Below are 18,160 nucleotides of genomic sequence, written 5' to 3'. Positions count from 1 at the left end.
GCGAGCGCGATTTAATCGGACCAATTGTGAGGCACCATGCAACCCACTTGCGAACCTACAACGGATCGTCCCTATTTAGTGTTTCCCTGGGGCAGTAGTAAAGCACGCAGAGCAGATTGGACCGAGTCGAACCTCTGGAGTCGAACTAAACCAGATAGCATATCACACGTTTCGGGTTTGGTTGCAGAACAGTGACTAGGCTGTGAAACACTCACTGAAAGGTAAGTTGAGCTTCACCTGGGTTAGGTTTAGTTACGTGCTAGTAAGGTTTCTTGTCGTATAACCTGGACCTGTCCTGTATCATGTTACAGGGAAGGCGGGCTACACAACAACAAGCGCTATTGCTAGCCATGCATGTGTCTCACTGAACCAGTTCAATACATTTAATTTGTTCAACAGATGGGTGTAAACATGTCGCTACCATCGCTTGTTTCCTTGTCAAACCCAAATTTCTGATCCCCTTTACTAGAGAACCAGAAAACAGAAACCGACAGGTGTTATATCCTGGAAGCCATGGTAGCCACCAGTGCGTGAGTCGTATTGAAATCCTCAGATAATCCCTTCGGTAGAATGGAATATACCATAGTCTGCCTACAAACGAGGGGAGGCAGGAAATTAAACTAGTGTAGGAATAGGATCAACCCTGAATACTGACCCTGTGAAAGTACGTGTTCAAAATATCGAGTACTTTAGAGTTCAATGCCCTATATTCATGACGTGGGTTGTATGTTTTGTTTTAGGACGAACTGTATCATAAACGGTTTCGAAATTTCGGACGTGTGCTGTCGAGTCATATCGCACCGTGTGAAAATTCGCCTGAGAGGAGACTAGAAGTAGCCCCAAGGTGGCGGGGCTGGCGTTATGTGTATAGATTTAGTGGCCAAGGCTATCTATTATTTGCCTACCACTACCTCCACTCCCCTCCCCTTGATCTGCCATGATTCCTCCCCTGTCTGTGTGTCATGAACCGAGGCAGGTACCTTGCCGTGTTCACGTCCTCTCTCAACAGTGTGCCACGGTATGGGTATGTCAAGATATAGGCCCATGCATGGTTGGCCAACATGTTGGCCTTTAATGGTGGAAAGTATTTCATAGCATTACCCCTTTTTATAAGGGATTGTAGGAATTGAATGTAAAATATGTTTATGTGTGAAGTCGACCTGTCGTCCATGAAATTTAGTACAGGCACATCCCAATGAAGGCCACACCCATAAACACGCCCGGTAGGACGTAGTGGTAGTCATTTGAATACAAATGGCGCCCTTTAGGTTGACGATCGGTTGTTTGTGGTAGATTTTTCCAAGGAGGTTTTATCAAGATAAAAGATAAAACCTCCTTGATTTTTCGTTTAAACTCCTTGAGGGCTTGAGTGAATTGGTGCATGGTAAACCAGATACAATGACCTATGTCTTCAATGTGTTATTTGTTCCTCCTGTGATCCTCTCAAGTAAATACGCGTACTTTTAATCCAAGAAAGTTTATAGGGGATGATATAGAATACAGAGTATATACTGGGTACATTTGTCGACGGGTAGTCTAGTCTCGTCTATTCACTGTCTCATTTCCCCCCTTTCATACTCAGAGAGTTTGCTATTTTTAATGTTGAATAAGCCCAAGCAGAGTGTACGTCATTTGTTGCCATGGCAATCAGACGGCAGGTGAGAGGGAATCTGAATCATTTGATAATCGTTGCCTCCAGCTAATTTGTTCCATTGCCAAAAATGGTCAAGAATTCTTAACCTACGAACAACATAGTAGCGTGTATCTTAAAATCCGTATGATTGATAATGCACAAGATACACAGTAGCAACCAGTGCCAAATAAAGGCTATAAAATATCAACATGTCAGTAACCACTTGTAGGAGAAGTAGTTAATACCTACACCTCGACTTGAGAGATTGTATTCGTAGACAGCTTATAAATTTCTGGCCTTTCTTAGCCATGTGAAATTCTATCCTGCTTCAGTGTCCAGCTTCCTTCCTGGCATCATGACCCTACACAGGAGGCACAGTGCACATGTCATGAGGTAACAACCCCCCTTCGAAGCTTTCCCCTCTGCCCTTTCCTTGCTTTCCGCCAGAGGTTGCGATCGCGCTGCAACTGCTGAGCGACCACAGTTTTGACACATTGCTGACATTTCTTTGATCAGCGAATTTCAAAGATAAAGTACTGTAATAATAGAAATTGCTAAACTTTCTTTCCAACACTGAATTAATATAGGGACTTACCCAAAATAATATGCTAAGATAAAGTACTTTCTTTACGTTTTGCGTCTTTTGTTGTCATACTTTTAGATATTGCTCAGGGATTGTAAACTTTCTATGGGCGTCAGTTCAGGACTAGCCTGGTATTAAATAAACCATACCATCGGGAGTTCCACGGTGCTGCGAGTGTAGCCGGCCCGCCCAGTTAAACTTAAATAGGACAGGTCGGGGGGAATTTTTACGGGGTCCGAGGTTTAGATTTCATCGCTCCGCTGGCGGCGTAAACTCATATGCATGAACCAAAGGCCAGCTGAAAACCTCTGGTAGGGAAATCTCAAAGGGCAGGTCATCAGATAGACTGACAGAAACAGGCCAATCCGATGTAGATTGGACAGCAAAACACCCCTAGAAAAAGAGAGGTGACCTGGTTTAGTTCAGGACAAGGGGGATGGTTCGTGGGGAGGGTGTGGTTGTTAATCAAAAATGCTCGAAAGGCTTTGACAGCCCATGGCCAAATTATTCCATTCAGGAAACGTCCTACAGGTCGCTTTAAAAAAAATACTAAAAGGCAGAAGTCACCCACTGATGAGTCACTCGACGAGAAAACATGTCAAACTGACGGCTTATGGTATGGTCCATACCAAATAGCTAAGAGGGGGATGGGTGAATAATATTGGCACTGACCACTTAAAATGTTACATTCTCAAAATGCTTATACAGATTTAATCCAAAATATATTGTCGAATTTTTGATCATGAAGTAGCACGAAAGATAGAAAATAAGGGTAGCTTCAAAGTGGTAACTGTATATTAAAGGAGAAAATACCACCCCACCCCCTTGTTGCTGTTGCGACCAACCACTCACTCATCATCTATGCAAATTCTATGAAGTAGCGTCTCCAGCTGCAGATTTTATACAGCACACGCATAGTCAAGGCCCGAACTACACCCTACAGGTCGAAGTTTGAGACAGTGTAAGCTATTTTGGTCATTTCCTGACAATTCTATGAATGCTCCACTGTGACTTCGTTTACCTATCCTTCCCCAAACTGCTTGTAACAACTGTCGTGGACGTGTCAGTGGTGTAGAAAATTTATCTGTCAAAAATATTTATTCGACCGTATCAAGAGGCTACCCAGATGAGGCACACGTGTTGTGGTATTTTACTGCAGTCCAAGACATATTACATGTATTTATGTAGCGCGTTTAAGGTAAACAAGCCAAATAATTGAGCTGCGTGTGGTAGAGGAAGTATTAGGAGATTGAAAGATTGTTTACGAGATTCTCAGAATTCTCGAGGGAGGGTCGGGGTTTGTTGTTTACTCAGCGTGACATTTTCTTCAGCCCCTGAAAGGCATGATAGTACTCTCCAAGCAGAGGTTGGTGGAAAACATCGTGACCTTTTCCTTTCCATCCGTTTTTTATCGACCGACCATTCCACCAAAAAGGTCACAATATTTTCCACCAACCTCTGATTGGACTTGGAGAGTACATGGTAGCATCTAGGAGAGTCGGTAGAAATGCTTTAACTGACTCTTATCTTTTGCAGTGTCAACTAGCAGACTACTCTAGTTCATCACAACTAAAAGGCCGACGTAGATATGCAAATGGTGAGGAAATATAATACATGTATTATGTTTATATATACTTTTATTGATGGCCGAGGCCATTATTGCTGGCAATAAGAATATATTCTTCCATTCACAGGATGTCAAGAATTTATGTTACTGTAGAATATATTCTTCCATTCACAGGATGTCAAGAATTTATGGACAGAATGTCCCTTTGCTTCCTGTCAATAAGACATTTATCTTGCACCTTTGACTGGAAGTTCCTGTCAATAACAAGGGCATTGTGATAAACGAGCAACTATCCCACATGAAAATAATTAGTAAATTACAGTTTAATAATAATTGGGTTATTTGTTCAATGCAAGAACACTAAAATACATTGCACTTGCAGTGACATCTGCACAGCAGAAGACACTGAATTGCGCACTTTAGAATAATACATATGCAAACATACAATACAATTACAAGTGAATGTTATCATACAAGAAATGATATATTCTGACTGTTACTGGTGGCTATGCCCCTGAACCAACTGTCGGAAAACTGAATGGTCAAATTAGGTCACAATTTTCCCACCTAACCTCTGCTGGAAGACTAACCACTGCCCAGTTTCATTGTTACCTTTATGTGCCATAGCAGCAGCCTGTTACCGCCCAACCCGGTGTTGTCCAGCAGTGGATGCCGACACCCGCGGCTATCCCAGGATGCCCCCCTGGTCTGGAGTACTTGACGCAGATTGACCAGCTGCTGGTTCATCAGCAAGTGGAGCTGTTCGAGGGTAGGGATGAAGACACTGTTTCCACATGGACACTCGTGTCTCATTTTTTGTCTCATACCTCCATGTCGCATGGTCCTGTGCTCTAGTTTCTGCTGTCTTGAGACTCAGCCCAGTGTCTTCTGTGATCTGGTCCTTCAAATGCTTAACGTATAACGTTACTTGTCTCTTAAATGTCACGATTTACATTGTATCATCTTAGATTTCCTATTTTGAGAAGGAAGTACTGTACCATAGTGTTGTTGAAGTAGCCTATGACAAACTGTGAATGACAGGAGCACCTATTTTCCCATTGTCAAGAGTATTTTAACTACATGTAACTTGACTATGCCATTGTGTTTATCTTACAAACTAGTCTCAGTAATGTATATTTCATCGTTGCATCCAAACTTTAACAGCCTTCACTGGTGTTGAGATGAACAACAAATACAAGATCAAGAACAGCCTTGGTCAGCAGGTCTACTTTGCCTACGAGGGTGAGTTAATACTGCTTTTACAATGTAGCTCTGATATGTCTCCTGTGTACCTGTCCTTTAATGCTAGTAGCGGTACCTGTGGGTCCCAAACACTTCAAATGACCTCAAACTACCTCAAATGGCTCAAATATGCAGTGTACTTAGGGCAACGTATTTACCAGTTATCTTGAACAAGGAGGTTGTATAGAGTTTTCCATATTACCTTGTCTTCTTGAGTTAGTCAGCCGGTTTCAAGATCGAAGCAATTTGAGGCTGAAAAACACTTAGTAGGTAGTATACAAGTTGACAATGATATAGTTGTATTATGCTATAATCTATGAGCCAATTTTATTCATAGATGCATTTTAACAATATATCCAGAGTGCAACACAAGGTTGTTGCCTCATGTACAATGCATATTCGAGCTATTTGAGGTCGTAAGCAGACTGGTACTTGTTACTGACAGTAGTTGTACCTGTTACGTAAATGTGATGAAGTTGTTTTTTAGCCTGATATCTATCCCTGTTATAGTTGCCAAGTTTCTTTTGCCCTCTCTGTAAATACAGTAGGGATTGATACCAGGCTATCCTTTTGTATGAAACAGTCAATAAAGCCACACCGATTTAATTTCTTGTTTCACGTATTCGCTCGCTTCTATTTTTTGGGAAAAAAAAATGAAAATAAAAATTACCACTCAGCAAATTTTCACCATTCACCAACTTTCTGGTGTAGCAAATTGGCCTTTATATTAAATGCTCCTTAAAGTGTGGGTACAGGTGCTTATACTGTACAAAAATATTGTTTTTGTACTTTTTTCAAGCTGAAAACTTTTTTTCTTTATGTTTTGGATTAGCCGTTACCTTTACCCCAACCATTTTACAATTTTTATTTTTATTCTTATTTCGCCCTCTCGCTCCATATTTTTTATGAAAAAATCCGTGAACCAAGAAATTAAATTGGTGTGGCCTAAAGCTTGCATAAATAATTTCTGTTATTGTTGCTGGAAAAAAGTGTAATTCATGCAAGATGTGTCACAACATTGTTTGGGCTTTCTGTGCAATGCTGAATCATTTGAATAGTAATTTTCAGGTTGTGCAAGACATGTTTAGTTTAAAATCTGTTTTGTTAATGTTACTTGTAAAAAAGAGAGGTTCCTGTTGTGTAATTTGCAAACTTGTAATTTTGCAATGTGCGCATGATACATGAACTGTAAATCTTGAAATGTTTGCAGAGCTTTTTATTTAGTACCATTATATGAATTTCGCAGTGCGCTAGTGTCCTGTTACAGTGAAATCATGACAAATTGTTTAAATCACTTCAACCTCAAACATGGCAAAAACCTCCTTTCCCTTCTTATTGTGAAATTATGCCCCAGGGAATAAGAAATAATTATAACTTAAGGTTTTCTGAATATACTTTTATATATTTTTCCCTTTCTTTTGCATCCAGAGACTGACTTCTGCATGAGGATCATGTGTGGAAACCAGCGGGAGTTCACCATCCATGTCACAGACAACAACCAACAGGTACATGTAATGCTGTGTAGAAACATCAATGGAATATGAGTGATATTTAACTGCAGTGAACTATTAATAGAACAATAACATTATTTTCTGCAAAGGTAGAGTTTGCATTCTGGGAAAATTGAGATCCCGATCAGTGTGTAGATTAATGATATCCCCTTAACACCCCACCTAACTCCTTTTTCATGTTAAGACCGCTGCTGACGGCATGTGCCTTTTCAATTCAGACTAGGGAGGATTTGTGAAATGCCACTTGGCAGAAAGGCGGTCCAGAATGTTCATGCTGTGTGTTCTGTGGCGCAACTGTTATTGTTGCTTTCTACATGACTTTTGTTTTAACTACCGTCAATTTGGGTTGATGGCGGACATTCAGGGTAAAGGAGAATGGCGGGGGCAAGCAGAATCACACTGGGGGCAAAAAAGAGGAATGATGGGGGCAAAGTTGATTTACGGCATAGTTGAAGGGGGGAGTCCGGGGACAATGCTGAAATAGCTGGGGGCAAAGCTGAAACTGTGAAAGAGTTAAGTAGGGCTGCTTAACAGACAAACAGAACTTTTCAACTTTTTGGATTAATGTATTGACTTGCAATTTACGATTTATAAATGGGAGACCATCCTAACATTCCTGATAGGGATCTCTACCAGTTGCAATTGTGCCAGTTCACCATCTCCAACCTCTGATATACATCAGCAAGAATGTCATGTCCTTTTTTAACCTATAATGGTACCACATGTATCATGTTTTGCCTGTCACAGGAGGTGATGCGTATCCACCGTGACTTTAAGTGCTGTGCAGGCTGCTGTTGGTGTGCTGGCTGCTGTGACTGCTGTGCCTTCGAGGTGACCGTGGAGGCTCCTGTTGGACAGCAGATCGGAATTGTGCGCCAGCTGTGTGTAGTCTGCTTTAATGCCTTATAATTATATGCCATGTGCTTAAATTAACAGGTACAGCAATAGGGGACAGTTTTCAAATACCGGTACAATAGCCATTTTCAACCCCCATGAAAATGGAGGTATTGTTTTTGGTTTGGTTGTGGAAGTGTGTTCCTGTTGGCCTGGATCCAAGGTTGGCCAAGGTGATGGAAAATGGTGTAACTGGAAACTTGCAGTATAGGAAAGCAGGTTTGGTCCTGTCTAAGGTCCAGCAGAAGGCATGAAAATGCATACTCAGAACTTATGGAGAAATTTTGTAATGTGACAGTAGCTTTCAAGCGCCACCTACTGACCAGTCTGACTGGTTGGAATGCATGCTCAGAATTTATGGCGAAATTTTGTTATGTGACAGTAGCTTTCAAGCGCCACCAACTGACCAGTCACCTTTTAGGCTTGTGGTTAGCATGTTGGGTTTGTGAGCTGACATCTTGTGTTTAGCCAGGGCCGGCAAAATTCACAAAAACTCTCAAATTGTCATGGAGGTTTAAGATCTTTGATTTCTTGTTTTCAATTGTGCATTGCTTTACTTTGCAGGGGATCTAAGTGGAAGCCCCACTTCAGTGTGATGAACGGTCAGCGTGACGAGATCTTCAAGATCTGGGGACCCTGCTGTGTGTGGGCCGGTCCCTGCTGCACCTGCGATGTGGACTTCAATGTAGGTTTTTGACCTAGATTTGTTTTTTTTTTACATTTGATCTGTTAATACCCTCAGTATGAGGCTGAATGAAGCAGTCCTTCTTGAACCAATTCCCACAATCCCCTAAAGCTTTCACCATCTACAAAACCTAAAAAAAAGGAACATTTCTACTAATGTCACAAATCACACTTATCATTAAAAAATATAGGAACATTGATTGGCCACTGTTCCAAAGAAGAAGTCCCCCCCCCCACAGTAATGTATGTAGATACATCATTAAGATTGACAGACTACACATTTTTTACCTCTGTACATTATGTTATTCGTGTGTTCCCTTGCAATTAGCATGAGTTTGCTATCAAAGAATATTTTTGCCTTGGAAATACTGGTCGTTTTTATACATAGCAGATGGAAAGGAACAAAAAATATTTATCAAACATCTGAAGTTTTGGAGAGGTACATGTCACATAGATTAAAGACAGGGGTAAGAGAAAGAATAGGTTTTACAACTGGTGAGACGTGGAAAGTATTGAAATTGACTTTGGGATCATGGCTTTGCTAATAATTTACGTGTATCATGGCCTACAGATCTTTGGGACAGATGGAGTCACCAACGTTGGAGCTGTGACTCGTCAGTACGCAGGCTTTGTCCAGGAGTGTTTCACCAAGGCCAGCAACTTCAGTATGACCTGTAAGTATAGGTGGATTTATATTGGTGGATTCATCATATCTGCATCAGTCCACTGGATTGTCTATATGAACTATGCTTTCAGACTGATGCAGGTACAAGTAATCATCTAACAGGGCTCGAAATACCACCTGCATATGCAGGTTAGTGCAGGTAAAATTGGAGCTGTGCAGGTATTTCTGGTGTCTACCTGCACCTAACCTGCACTGGTGTATGTACTGAAGTTTATACATAAATCATATTAAATGTCCTATGATGTAGGTGTGTATGGATTGTTATTAGCTGCATTGATAAAGTATGAAAGAAAAAATAGCAATGCACGGTTCCTGAACAATTTTAGTATGATTCATAATTCTTAAGTTCAGAGTGGTGCAGGTAAAATTTATTTGGTGCAGGTAATTTTCAATGTTACTTGCACCAGTGCAGGTATGCAGAAAAAAGTATTTCGAGCCCTGTCTAATCATCTTCTGTTATGTCATAGATATGTGTTTAGATTTAATGATATGTAGGTTTGGGATGTTTATGAAGGCTATTTGGTATTCCCTTGGAAAAATTGCCCTAGTCAAGTCTTTTATGCTGCTTACATATGTAAATGTACAAAAAGTGAATCACACTGCTGTATATTATATTCAAGACTGTGAATCTACTGTAAAATGTTTGTCTGCACCATTTTTACAAGACCATCAAGCCACTAGATAATACATTAGTACAAGAGAGGTACATTCGATCAAATCATCTCTTCTAGCAACAAAAAAGTCTTTTTTTTCAGTCCCCCAGGACTTGGACGTGAAAGTGAAGGCCACACTGTTTGGGGCTGCCATGCTCATTGTAAGTATTTGTCCTTCAATGCTAACTTTATGACATGAAATTGACAACATTTTTGTACGTTTATTTGGGACATGAGAGAGTAAGGTCACACATTTTTTCTATAAAAGTCCACAGTATGGGCCATTAAATACTGAGTAGCACAAAGACAGCCCTTAATTGTACATTGGCTGACAATCACAATTCTGATAATTTATATCTTTTCCCAGCAAATTTTCATATGCCATGTATTGTGGTATTTAACAAAACACAGGACAAAATTCCTGTATCTCTCACTGATAGCTTGTTATTGTGGAATTTATAATTCATTGTTTGGAGTCCCCAAGAATATATTTTTGTCATTCACTGTGTAATAGACGGACATGCTTGGAGTTGTACAAGTCTATGCAGATATCCCTTTTTCAAACTTTTGACTCTCTTTGTGACATGACATGGCCTTACTTGACAATCTTTTTTTTTTTCATGCCAATTGCTGGTGTTTGGTTCCTTATTATGCCCTTGTTATCTTCACTTGCTTCTTCTCCTCCATATCTCAGGATTTCATGTACTTTGAGCATTCGGACAACCAGTGATTATCTACATGTGTACCTTGACAGCGCTCAGAAAAGGTTCATCCTTCTACCTTTTGACATCAAACAGTAGCATGGATTGTTTTCTGAGGGAGGGGTTGACTTGGGTGAATAAGTGTCAGTAAGAATAAGCACCAGCCAATATGCAACTCATATGGACCTTAGTTTAATGGTTTAATGGAACAATTTAGGATTTATAAATGTAAGGCAGTCTATCACATTCCTAGCATCCTGATCAGAGTCTCTGTTGACAGATTGCAATACCTACATATGCCCTATATGTATATCATGTTGTACTTGCAACAATTAATTGTACTGGACATATGGTTGACGTTGATTTGAATACTCATCATTTTTTTGTCTTTTCTGTCTTGATCACAGGATTTTATGTACTTTGAGTACAATGGGGACAGCGGCTAGATGGTGGAAGATGACAAAGGGCTTTGTGTAGAGGAGTAGACAACATCTGACTGTATGTAACTGTAGAGAGATTGTGTAGAAGACAAGGCATATACTTGGGCAAGGTGTGTGACTAATGCATGTACTTTTTTCATGGAAATTGTAGTCTATGTCCAAACCAATGTCTCGCCCACATGCATACCTCTTTCTCTGCACAGGACCATTCATGCCGGCACCCACTACTTATCAAGTTCCATTACCAGCTCAAGGCAAATTTTACATTGAAATTTCTTTTAAATTGGAAAGGATTTCTGAGCCCTTTTTATGTAATTTTATGATACTCAAAGACAATTGTCAGATAAAGAGAGCACTCAGGGGATAGATAGATATACTGTACGATGTCATTCCAAACACTCATTTCAGGGTGTCCAAATAGGGTCATGTTTTTGAATACCAAAGAAAAATTGGATGAAAAAGCAGAATAAGTTTTTGAAAGAAATTAAGGCCTAAGCTGTGAAATTGACTGATTGAATTCTGGGTGCTGCTACAAAAAATAAAAATGGAAGTCAGGCCACACTTTTTCACTCACCTACACTGGATGCTGAAATGTTGTAAGGTTTAATGAGATGTTGCTACAGTTCTTTTCTTTCATCTCGGACATTATGGATGCATTGCAATAACCAAGGACATTATATATACAATGTAACATCCTTGCAATAACTTAGTATTAGTCTGCTGTATATGTAGGATTTGCATGCTAATAAATGTGTATCAGAAAAAATCACACCACCCACCCCTCATACTGAGGGTAGTATGTGTTGTAAGAATTTTTAAACTCTACTACCTTGGAGCTGAAGTCAGCCCAGTTCGATACCATGTTCAGAGTCGGTTGACCTGTATGAATTTTGATACCGTGAGTTCAATAAGTAATTTAAAATGGAAGAGAGTACATGTATCTCTACAAACGGGAGTGCCATACCTTCACACAGGGTAATCGTTTATGCTTGCACTGTGCTGTATAAACTTACCTTGCTTGCATGAACAATAGTTTAGACCAAGAACAAAGTTATTTGTGTTAGAAATATTTCACTGCCACACAGGGTATCTCCCATAGGAAACAATTGAAAAGTGCAATACTTTGAACATGGTTATTGAGCTGGCATTGGACTAACATTTAATATGGAGCTGACAAAGACTTTTTGCTGCTGTTGGTTGATGCTTTCGTATTGCATTTTAGTAGTGGTGAGATTGGTATAGGTCATATAATGATGTAACCAATACTAGTAATAACACTTTTGTATTCAATTGTAGCACTTACTTTAGAATATAGTGTGTTCAACTTGTAGTTCAGCTGGGTGAAAGTAATCTTATGCATGACCTTTTCAAGACGATCTTATTGTAATTATAGCTGAAGTAGTAGTTACCGTTTTTAACATGTATGATGGGTGTACATTCTACTTGGTTGGATTTTTAAGTGTCAATAAACATATGTCACTGTACTTCAAACAGTATTGGAGTCATTATTCATCTTTGTACGTCCTCTTATCCTTGCTTATACTGTAGCGTCATATTACATGCGGCTGAGGTCACGAGTTGACTCCATGATGCTGCAGCTCTAGCATTATATTTAAGAAATGTCTTGATTGTAGCAAGTTTTGTCCATGAAGGTTTTTCTTTCTTTTTGCCTGTCCTGTATAGGTATTTTGAGTGTTTTCGTATAGCCAACCTCCTTCAATGGTATAGCGTGGTGTCCATTGTAATTTCCACTCTGTCCCCCCCCCTGCGTCAAGTGAAATCAAAGACGTTATATTTCGCACTTTTGCGGTGCCTTTGACTCGCCGACCGACATTGTATTTTGCATATGTAATTTTTTCTCCATGTTCAAAGCGTTTGTTTCATCAGCACTCCCTTTATCCTACCTGGTAACTCCATTGTCGACCGTTACCGCCAGCTTTCCATATGTACATGTATTTTTAATAGAACTTTCCTGCCAGCCAAGAAGTCCCATTTTTTCTGATGCCGAAAGTCACTTTTTTGAAAAGCATTTTCGCCCTTGTTATTGCTGGTATGTCCAGATACAGTTTTGTTATGTTTGTACCGTCTTGTTGATGTCTCGCAGCCTGGCCCTAGGCCCCCTTTCGGAAAAGTACAGGACAGATATGTACAAACATTTGATGTTGAACTGTAGATCATGGAACAGACAAAACTCTTGAACTGCACAATATTGTTCTGCAGCGAATCGTTCTCTCTCACAAGAAGTCAATTAATCTACAAGCAGTGGACTAAAATTCCTCTGCCGGGTAAACTCCTTCCCCAGCTGATGATACTATCCTATGCCACCGCAACATCTACTTGGAGATTAGTCAAAATAGAAGTCCTGTCAGATGGCATACGCCCATAAGACTGAATACAAACAGCACTGAGCCCTCTGGTGGAAAATAAAGAAACTGCAGTGTACATACCCACAGAATCCAAGAAAAGGCTTTTACTTTAGGAAAAAATAAAGCGGGGGTCAGAAAAATGAGGTTCACATTGTTTCAAATTCGACGATTTTGTATGTAGTAATACAAATAATTGTACATCGGAGAAAATCAGAGTAACACAAAGACTATTTTTTCACAAGGCATTCAGGCCACACGGTCATGGCTAAACAAAACAAGGCTTGTCACTTATGACAGCTGACCCGGAGAGTATTATGGATACCGCACACAACAACAGTGTCAGATTTCTATAGTCCAGTATAGAGGTACGTTCTATGAAAGGAACCACTTCTGAATTGACAGTATTTTGCATTTTGGGTATGGCATGATATTCTTTTGCTGTAACGATAGTTTGTTACACGAACCGCCCTCCATTAACGTTATAACGTTAACATTAACAAATACATGTAACAGTTACTTGTTTTGTAATTTCTACAACGAAACGTTCTTTTGAATTGTGCAATGGATGATCTCAATCCTTTTTCTTCACGGATTTTCTTCCCACTCAGTAAGCACCCGAAAACCACACCCCAAAAGAAAACACTTGTTGCCTTATACATTTCAATATCTAAGGGCGTGGCTACCCGAGATGTCATGTGAAAAACAATCACTCACTGAACGAGTTCGATTAGGATTTGAACTGGAGAAAATAATGGAGGGGGTCTTTGAGGTGACGTTATCTGTAACTTTAAACAATTTTATATGCCTTTTTTCTAAACGTGATTGATCTGTTGGATGAAACAAAGTCGGTTGACCTTACAGTGACCCCAGAAGAAAAGTGCGGTTCAATACTTCAAGTACATGTAGGTCAGCGCGTCATAGGAGAAGTTGGATCCCCTTTCCTACTCCTTCCGCACGATAGAAAGTAGTCCGTCACCAAGCTTTCAGCGCGCCCGATCGCGCGACGCTCTCGGGACTTGAAGGCTACCGCTTGGCTCTATAAAGTTGAATACCGACCCATTCTTTCGTTATCTACAACATGTAGGTACCTTTCTTGCTTGTATAAAATGTTTAAGTCGTTGCCAAGGATTGACGGCTAGATCGCGGATTGCTACAAAGGTTTGAATTTCCGTTCGCTCGCTCGGTCGCATCAGGTGTTGCCCTTTCCGTGAGCTACACACGGACGCACATACTGACACGGTACGTAACTCAGCTTTCGTTGGTTGTACGTGTATGATGGGTATGTTAGTGTAGATGTAGACACTGACCTCAGTTTGCTGTTTTTTTGTGCACTAAAATACGTCCTGAAGCTCCATCCGGCCCGTTATATGGTCGTAGCATTTCGAGCCACGAAGATTTCTGTAAAAAGTAACTTGTAAACATAGGAGGCATGAGGACTGAGGACCACGCCCTAACACTAGTAGATTCCTGATTGTTGCGTGATTGTCAGTAAAAAGGAGTGGTAGGCAACTGTTTCAGTAGGACTCAATTGACCGGTACGTGCATAGCTCATTTAGCTGAAGACTCAGGTAGGCACGCTGTAGTCTGGCAACCAGATAATCAGGCTCAATGTAGATTTCTTTATCCTCAAAACTTCATTTGTCCTCAAAGGCTTAGTATGGAATCTCTTGGAGGCATTTTTCACAATTCAGATTCAACGTGCATGAAAACTGTTAACATGTCATAAACATCTCACGGATATTGTGTCGCAGATATGTGTAATTTCTGTTATCGCTAAATCGCTAAATGACATTTTTAAAACCGTTATCTGTAGCTATAGTCTAGCTAGATTAACGCTTCAAACGTTACTTCAGGCGTAATGTAAGGTAACTAACTACCACGGCCTGTCCTGGCAAAGGTGTAACGTTATCGATATTAGTTTGATCTAGCCGGTAATGTCAACTTGCACAATGTCGTGTCCTGGCGACCAGGGAATGTGCACCATGACGCACATCTCTTCACAATGAATTTCATGAACGAAGAAGAAGGCAAAATAGATGAAAAAGTGAACTTTTTCTTGTGAAGGCTTTCATTTTTTTCATACATGTCTTGTATGTGAAGCCAAAATCGACGTAGTTTTTGAAAATGTCACCGTGGCCGTACCGACGTGTCGGTGGTGTGGTTAATTGACTGATATGGACTTTGGAACGTAGCTTGTACGTGATAGCACTGGCGGCGCTGTTTTCCACCACACTACATTGTAGACGACTCTAAGAGCTTCAAAACTCACCTATAGATAACAGCCCCCCTCCCCAGAAAAGATTTAATCAAGACCTAGAGTGCGCTCTTCACAAGTATGTCACGTTGTGTCGGATTACATTCTAAGTAACTCTTGATCATTCTTTATAAAAGTGCTTTCGGATACCATACAAAGCGTATTTGACAAGAAAATCACGAGATCGATATATACCTCCATTTCATTAACTTAGTTATCTTAATTTTATGCAAGACTAGCTATGTTGTCTCTCTTCACAGTTAAGCCTCCTTCATTTCATTCACAAACAGCTACGTGCCGTAACCGAATCGGTCTGTGGTGTCCTTGGTTGGCAATTTGAACATTTCCAATCAGACAGTCTCTTTTGGTCCCCATTACCGTTTTTGTCAAGTGTGGACAAAAAGTTGGCTTTACCTTTTGTTTGTCCAGTACTGAGGATATTATCGCTGTGACATATTGACGAACTGTGCTGTTTTGAAAGCCTTCTATATTTATTTAGCTTTGTTTATTTACTATCACCGTGCACACCGTTAGCACACCACATGCAGGGTGTATAGACTCAAACGCCTAAAGTAAAGCTGTCAAGACTCAAGGAAGTCAATATTCAACCCCATTATTTATAGTTTGTCCGTCTATGATGATTCAGAAAGGATCATAATCACTCGAACACCGCCTTCATTCCGATCAATGGCAAACGATGCCTATATAAGGCATGAATTAGATAAAGACTTTTGTAGTGCATTTTTCCTATCTGAGCTAAGTACATGTTAGCCTGGGTGCCATTCGGTTACCACCGGGCCCGGTAGTAACCGGATGGCACCCAGGCTAAGTACAGGTAAAGAGATATTGGTACTGGATTAGCCTCGCCCTCTTGGAAATTTCTGCTTATCTTTTTTTTTTTTGAGGGACCGAATAGATATATCACATGTACTTCAATCTACTTATGTCATTTCCAGACTACATATCTTCGTATTTAGGCCAATACATTTGTAATGCTCTAAAAAAGAGAGAATCTATTGTACAGTAACAGACCAACTTGTTAAACCTGCATATTACACTATGTCAATACGCCATTTATGTTCACATTTCTATACTATATATGTATGTAGTTATAGAACTTAGACGAGTATCATTGTATTGATTGACTTGTTACTGTTGCCTTACAATTGTACCATGTACAAATGTTGTGCAATAAAGCTCATTCATTCATTCATATATTAATTCTCTTATACTGTGTGCCCTTCTATTTCATTTAAAGATGTCTCAATCATGTTTGAAAATTACTATATTGAAATATTGCAAAAGCTAAAACAGGCTTTTCAACGCATGTATATTTTACTTTGATTGTTTGAGTGCTCGTCATATGAATGCTTCCTTTCCCCGCTTTACACCTGTGACTGGCGTTTTTGCTAACCATCGATAACCCCTCCCCTGTAACCCATGATCACGAAAGCCTGATTGACAGTTTCTAGGATTACCTGCGCCTTTTGTCAACTATACGGTGCAGTCATTTTGTCCATTCTCTCTGACCTACATGTGAGTCATGCATTTCTGCAGTGATCGCTGAGCAGTGGTACACGGCAGTTCAACTCTTTTTCACTGGAAACGCAGAAGTCTGGTTTGGTAAACCATGGCGGTAAGTCCGGCTGTAAGTGTGTGTTGATGTTGTGTTTGCCATGATAGCAAATGATCTGTTATCGGACCAAATATGTTCTTATGCGACACATGCATGGGAACTTGCTTGGTGGAACTTGTTTAGACTCCATCGGGCCTTCCTATGGTTACGGGGGAAAAGGGCAAAAAAATCGGGAAATTAGCCAGGGGAGTCAGTCCATCATACTAATAGGTTAATGTTCCCCCACCGGAGGGCTGCGAGGCCGGCCAATACCTCTGGTAGCAAAACTAGTACTCCCCTGGCAAATTATTCTCCCTAGTATAATAGCCGTTGTAGTCAGTCTGGTAGAGACTAGAACAACGTCACATTCGTCAATCTTAGGTCGTCGTACGATGTAGCCATAGATCGTGACAGAATTCGAACCAACCTCAGACAAAGACCTAAGACAGCCATTTCACGTAACGAGACATCTGAATTTTGTACGACACATGACATGTATATGTACGATTATCCTTGCCTGGGTACCATCCGGGTAGTATTTCGCTCGGACTGTGGTCGCTTCTGCTATCCGTCCTGAGACGGACTAGCAGAGAAGCGGCTGTATATATAGCGTATGATAAATGTCAGAGAGAGAAGCGGTCGCGACTGTAATCAACGTCGGAGCGAACTGCTATCCGGATGGTTATCGCGATGGTTATCCGGACGGTTATAACGATTATCCCTGAGAATGACCTCAGACTGCGGCGAATGTGACTAGACCCTTTTAAAGCGAAGGTCACAACCCGCAGTACGTGCAACTGTACATGTGTGCTGTCTACGGGCAAAAACGTGGGCTAATTTTGGGATCCGTAAGTGGTATATGTTTTTCCCCCAAAGTCGGAAACTTCGAAATTCCCTGGCTAGCTCTACATACGTATACAACCACGAGTCTTCAAAGTGTCTTTCTGTGGTTGAAGTCGTATCGTTGTTCCTGTATTTCAGGCAGTGACAAATCAGCCCATGCAGTGGATGGCGGTGCCGGGAGCTATCCCTGGATGTCCGCCCGGCCTGGAGTATCTGACTCAGCTGGACCAGCTCCTGGTACAGCAACAGGTGGAACTTCTCGAGGGTACGCAGAAAAATGAGTTGGAAGTGGTAGTGAGAGATGCAGATATTGTAGCTTGTTAATTCAGATTCTTACGGTATCTTTCCTAAACTTATTGAATGAACAAACGACACAGACATGAAAATGATATGAAGCACGAAAGCACCAAAATACACAATTTCAAACTACGTTGTTTCCCGATAAGAAAACATATAGTTTTTGTTGGTGTGCTCTTCTTCATCTTCCTT

General features: G+C 40.6%; 2 protein-coding genes across 6 annotated transcripts in view; both read left to right on the top strand.

Moving 5' to 3' along the window:
* The first annotated feature begins 67 nt into the window (after window positions 1-67).
* LOC118410443 (phospholipid scramblase 1-like) lies at window positions 68-12,084 on the top strand. Of its 5 annotated transcripts, XM_035812171.1 has the most exons (11): window positions 3,089-3,177; window positions 3,753-3,813; window positions 4,411-4,552; window positions 4,948-5,025; window positions 6,454-6,530; window positions 7,284-7,417; window positions 7,995-8,115; window positions 8,686-8,788; window positions 9,555-9,613; window positions 10,147-10,218; window positions 10,561-12,084. In XM_035812171.1, exons 2-10 carry the CDS (start codon window positions 3,805-3,807, stop codon window positions 10,180-10,182), a joined length of 759 nt encoding a protein of 252 aa, XP_035668064.1. In that variant the 5' UTR covers window positions 3,089-3,177; window positions 3,753-3,804; the 3' UTR covers window positions 10,183-10,218; window positions 10,561-12,084. The 5 variants fall into 5 exon arrangements, with proteins under 5 accessions (XP_035668066.1, XP_035668063.1, XP_035668065.1 ...); XM_035812173.1 differs by lacking the exons at window positions 3,089-3,177; window positions 10,147-10,218 and adding an exon at window positions 68-221 and having other exon boundaries at window positions 4,414-4,552; XM_035812170.1 differs by lacking the exons at window positions 3,089-3,177; window positions 10,147-10,218 and adding an exon at window positions 68-221.
* A 1,998-nt stretch (window positions 12,085-14,082) lies between these two features.
* LOC118410445 (phospholipid scramblase 1-like) overlaps window positions 14,083-18,160 on the top strand; it is a gene marked incomplete in the record, with an annotated part of 8,024 nt that continues 3,946 nt past the window's right edge. Inside the window, 3 exon segments of the mRNA XM_035812176.1 lie at window positions 14,083-14,198; window positions 16,771-16,849; window positions 17,810-17,936. Of these exon segments, the coding sequence (XP_035668069.1) occupies window positions 16,844-16,849; window positions 17,810-17,936 (133 nt within the window).

This window comes from Branchiostoma floridae, chromosome 2, assembly GCF_000003815.2.
Source record: "Branchiostoma floridae strain S238N-H82 chromosome 2, Bfl_VNyyK, whole genome shotgun sequence".
Classification (NCBI taxonomy): Eukaryota; Metazoa; Chordata; class Leptocardii; order Amphioxiformes; family Branchiostomatidae; genus Branchiostoma; species Branchiostoma floridae.
This window is presented reverse-complemented; position numbering and strand designations above follow the sequence as displayed.

Excerpts from the sequence above, each read along its gene's own strand:
- LOC118410443 (XM_035812170.1), top strand. Across the intron at positions 7,418-7,994 it reads ATCGGAATTGTGCGCCAGCT|GGGATCTAAGTGGAAGCCCC; the intron begins GTGTGTAGTCTG and ends TTTACTTTGCAG. Across the intron at positions 8,789-9,554 it reads CAGCAACTTCAGTATGACCT|TCCCCCAGGACTTGGACGTG; the intron begins GTAAGTATAGGT and ends CTTTTTTTTCAG.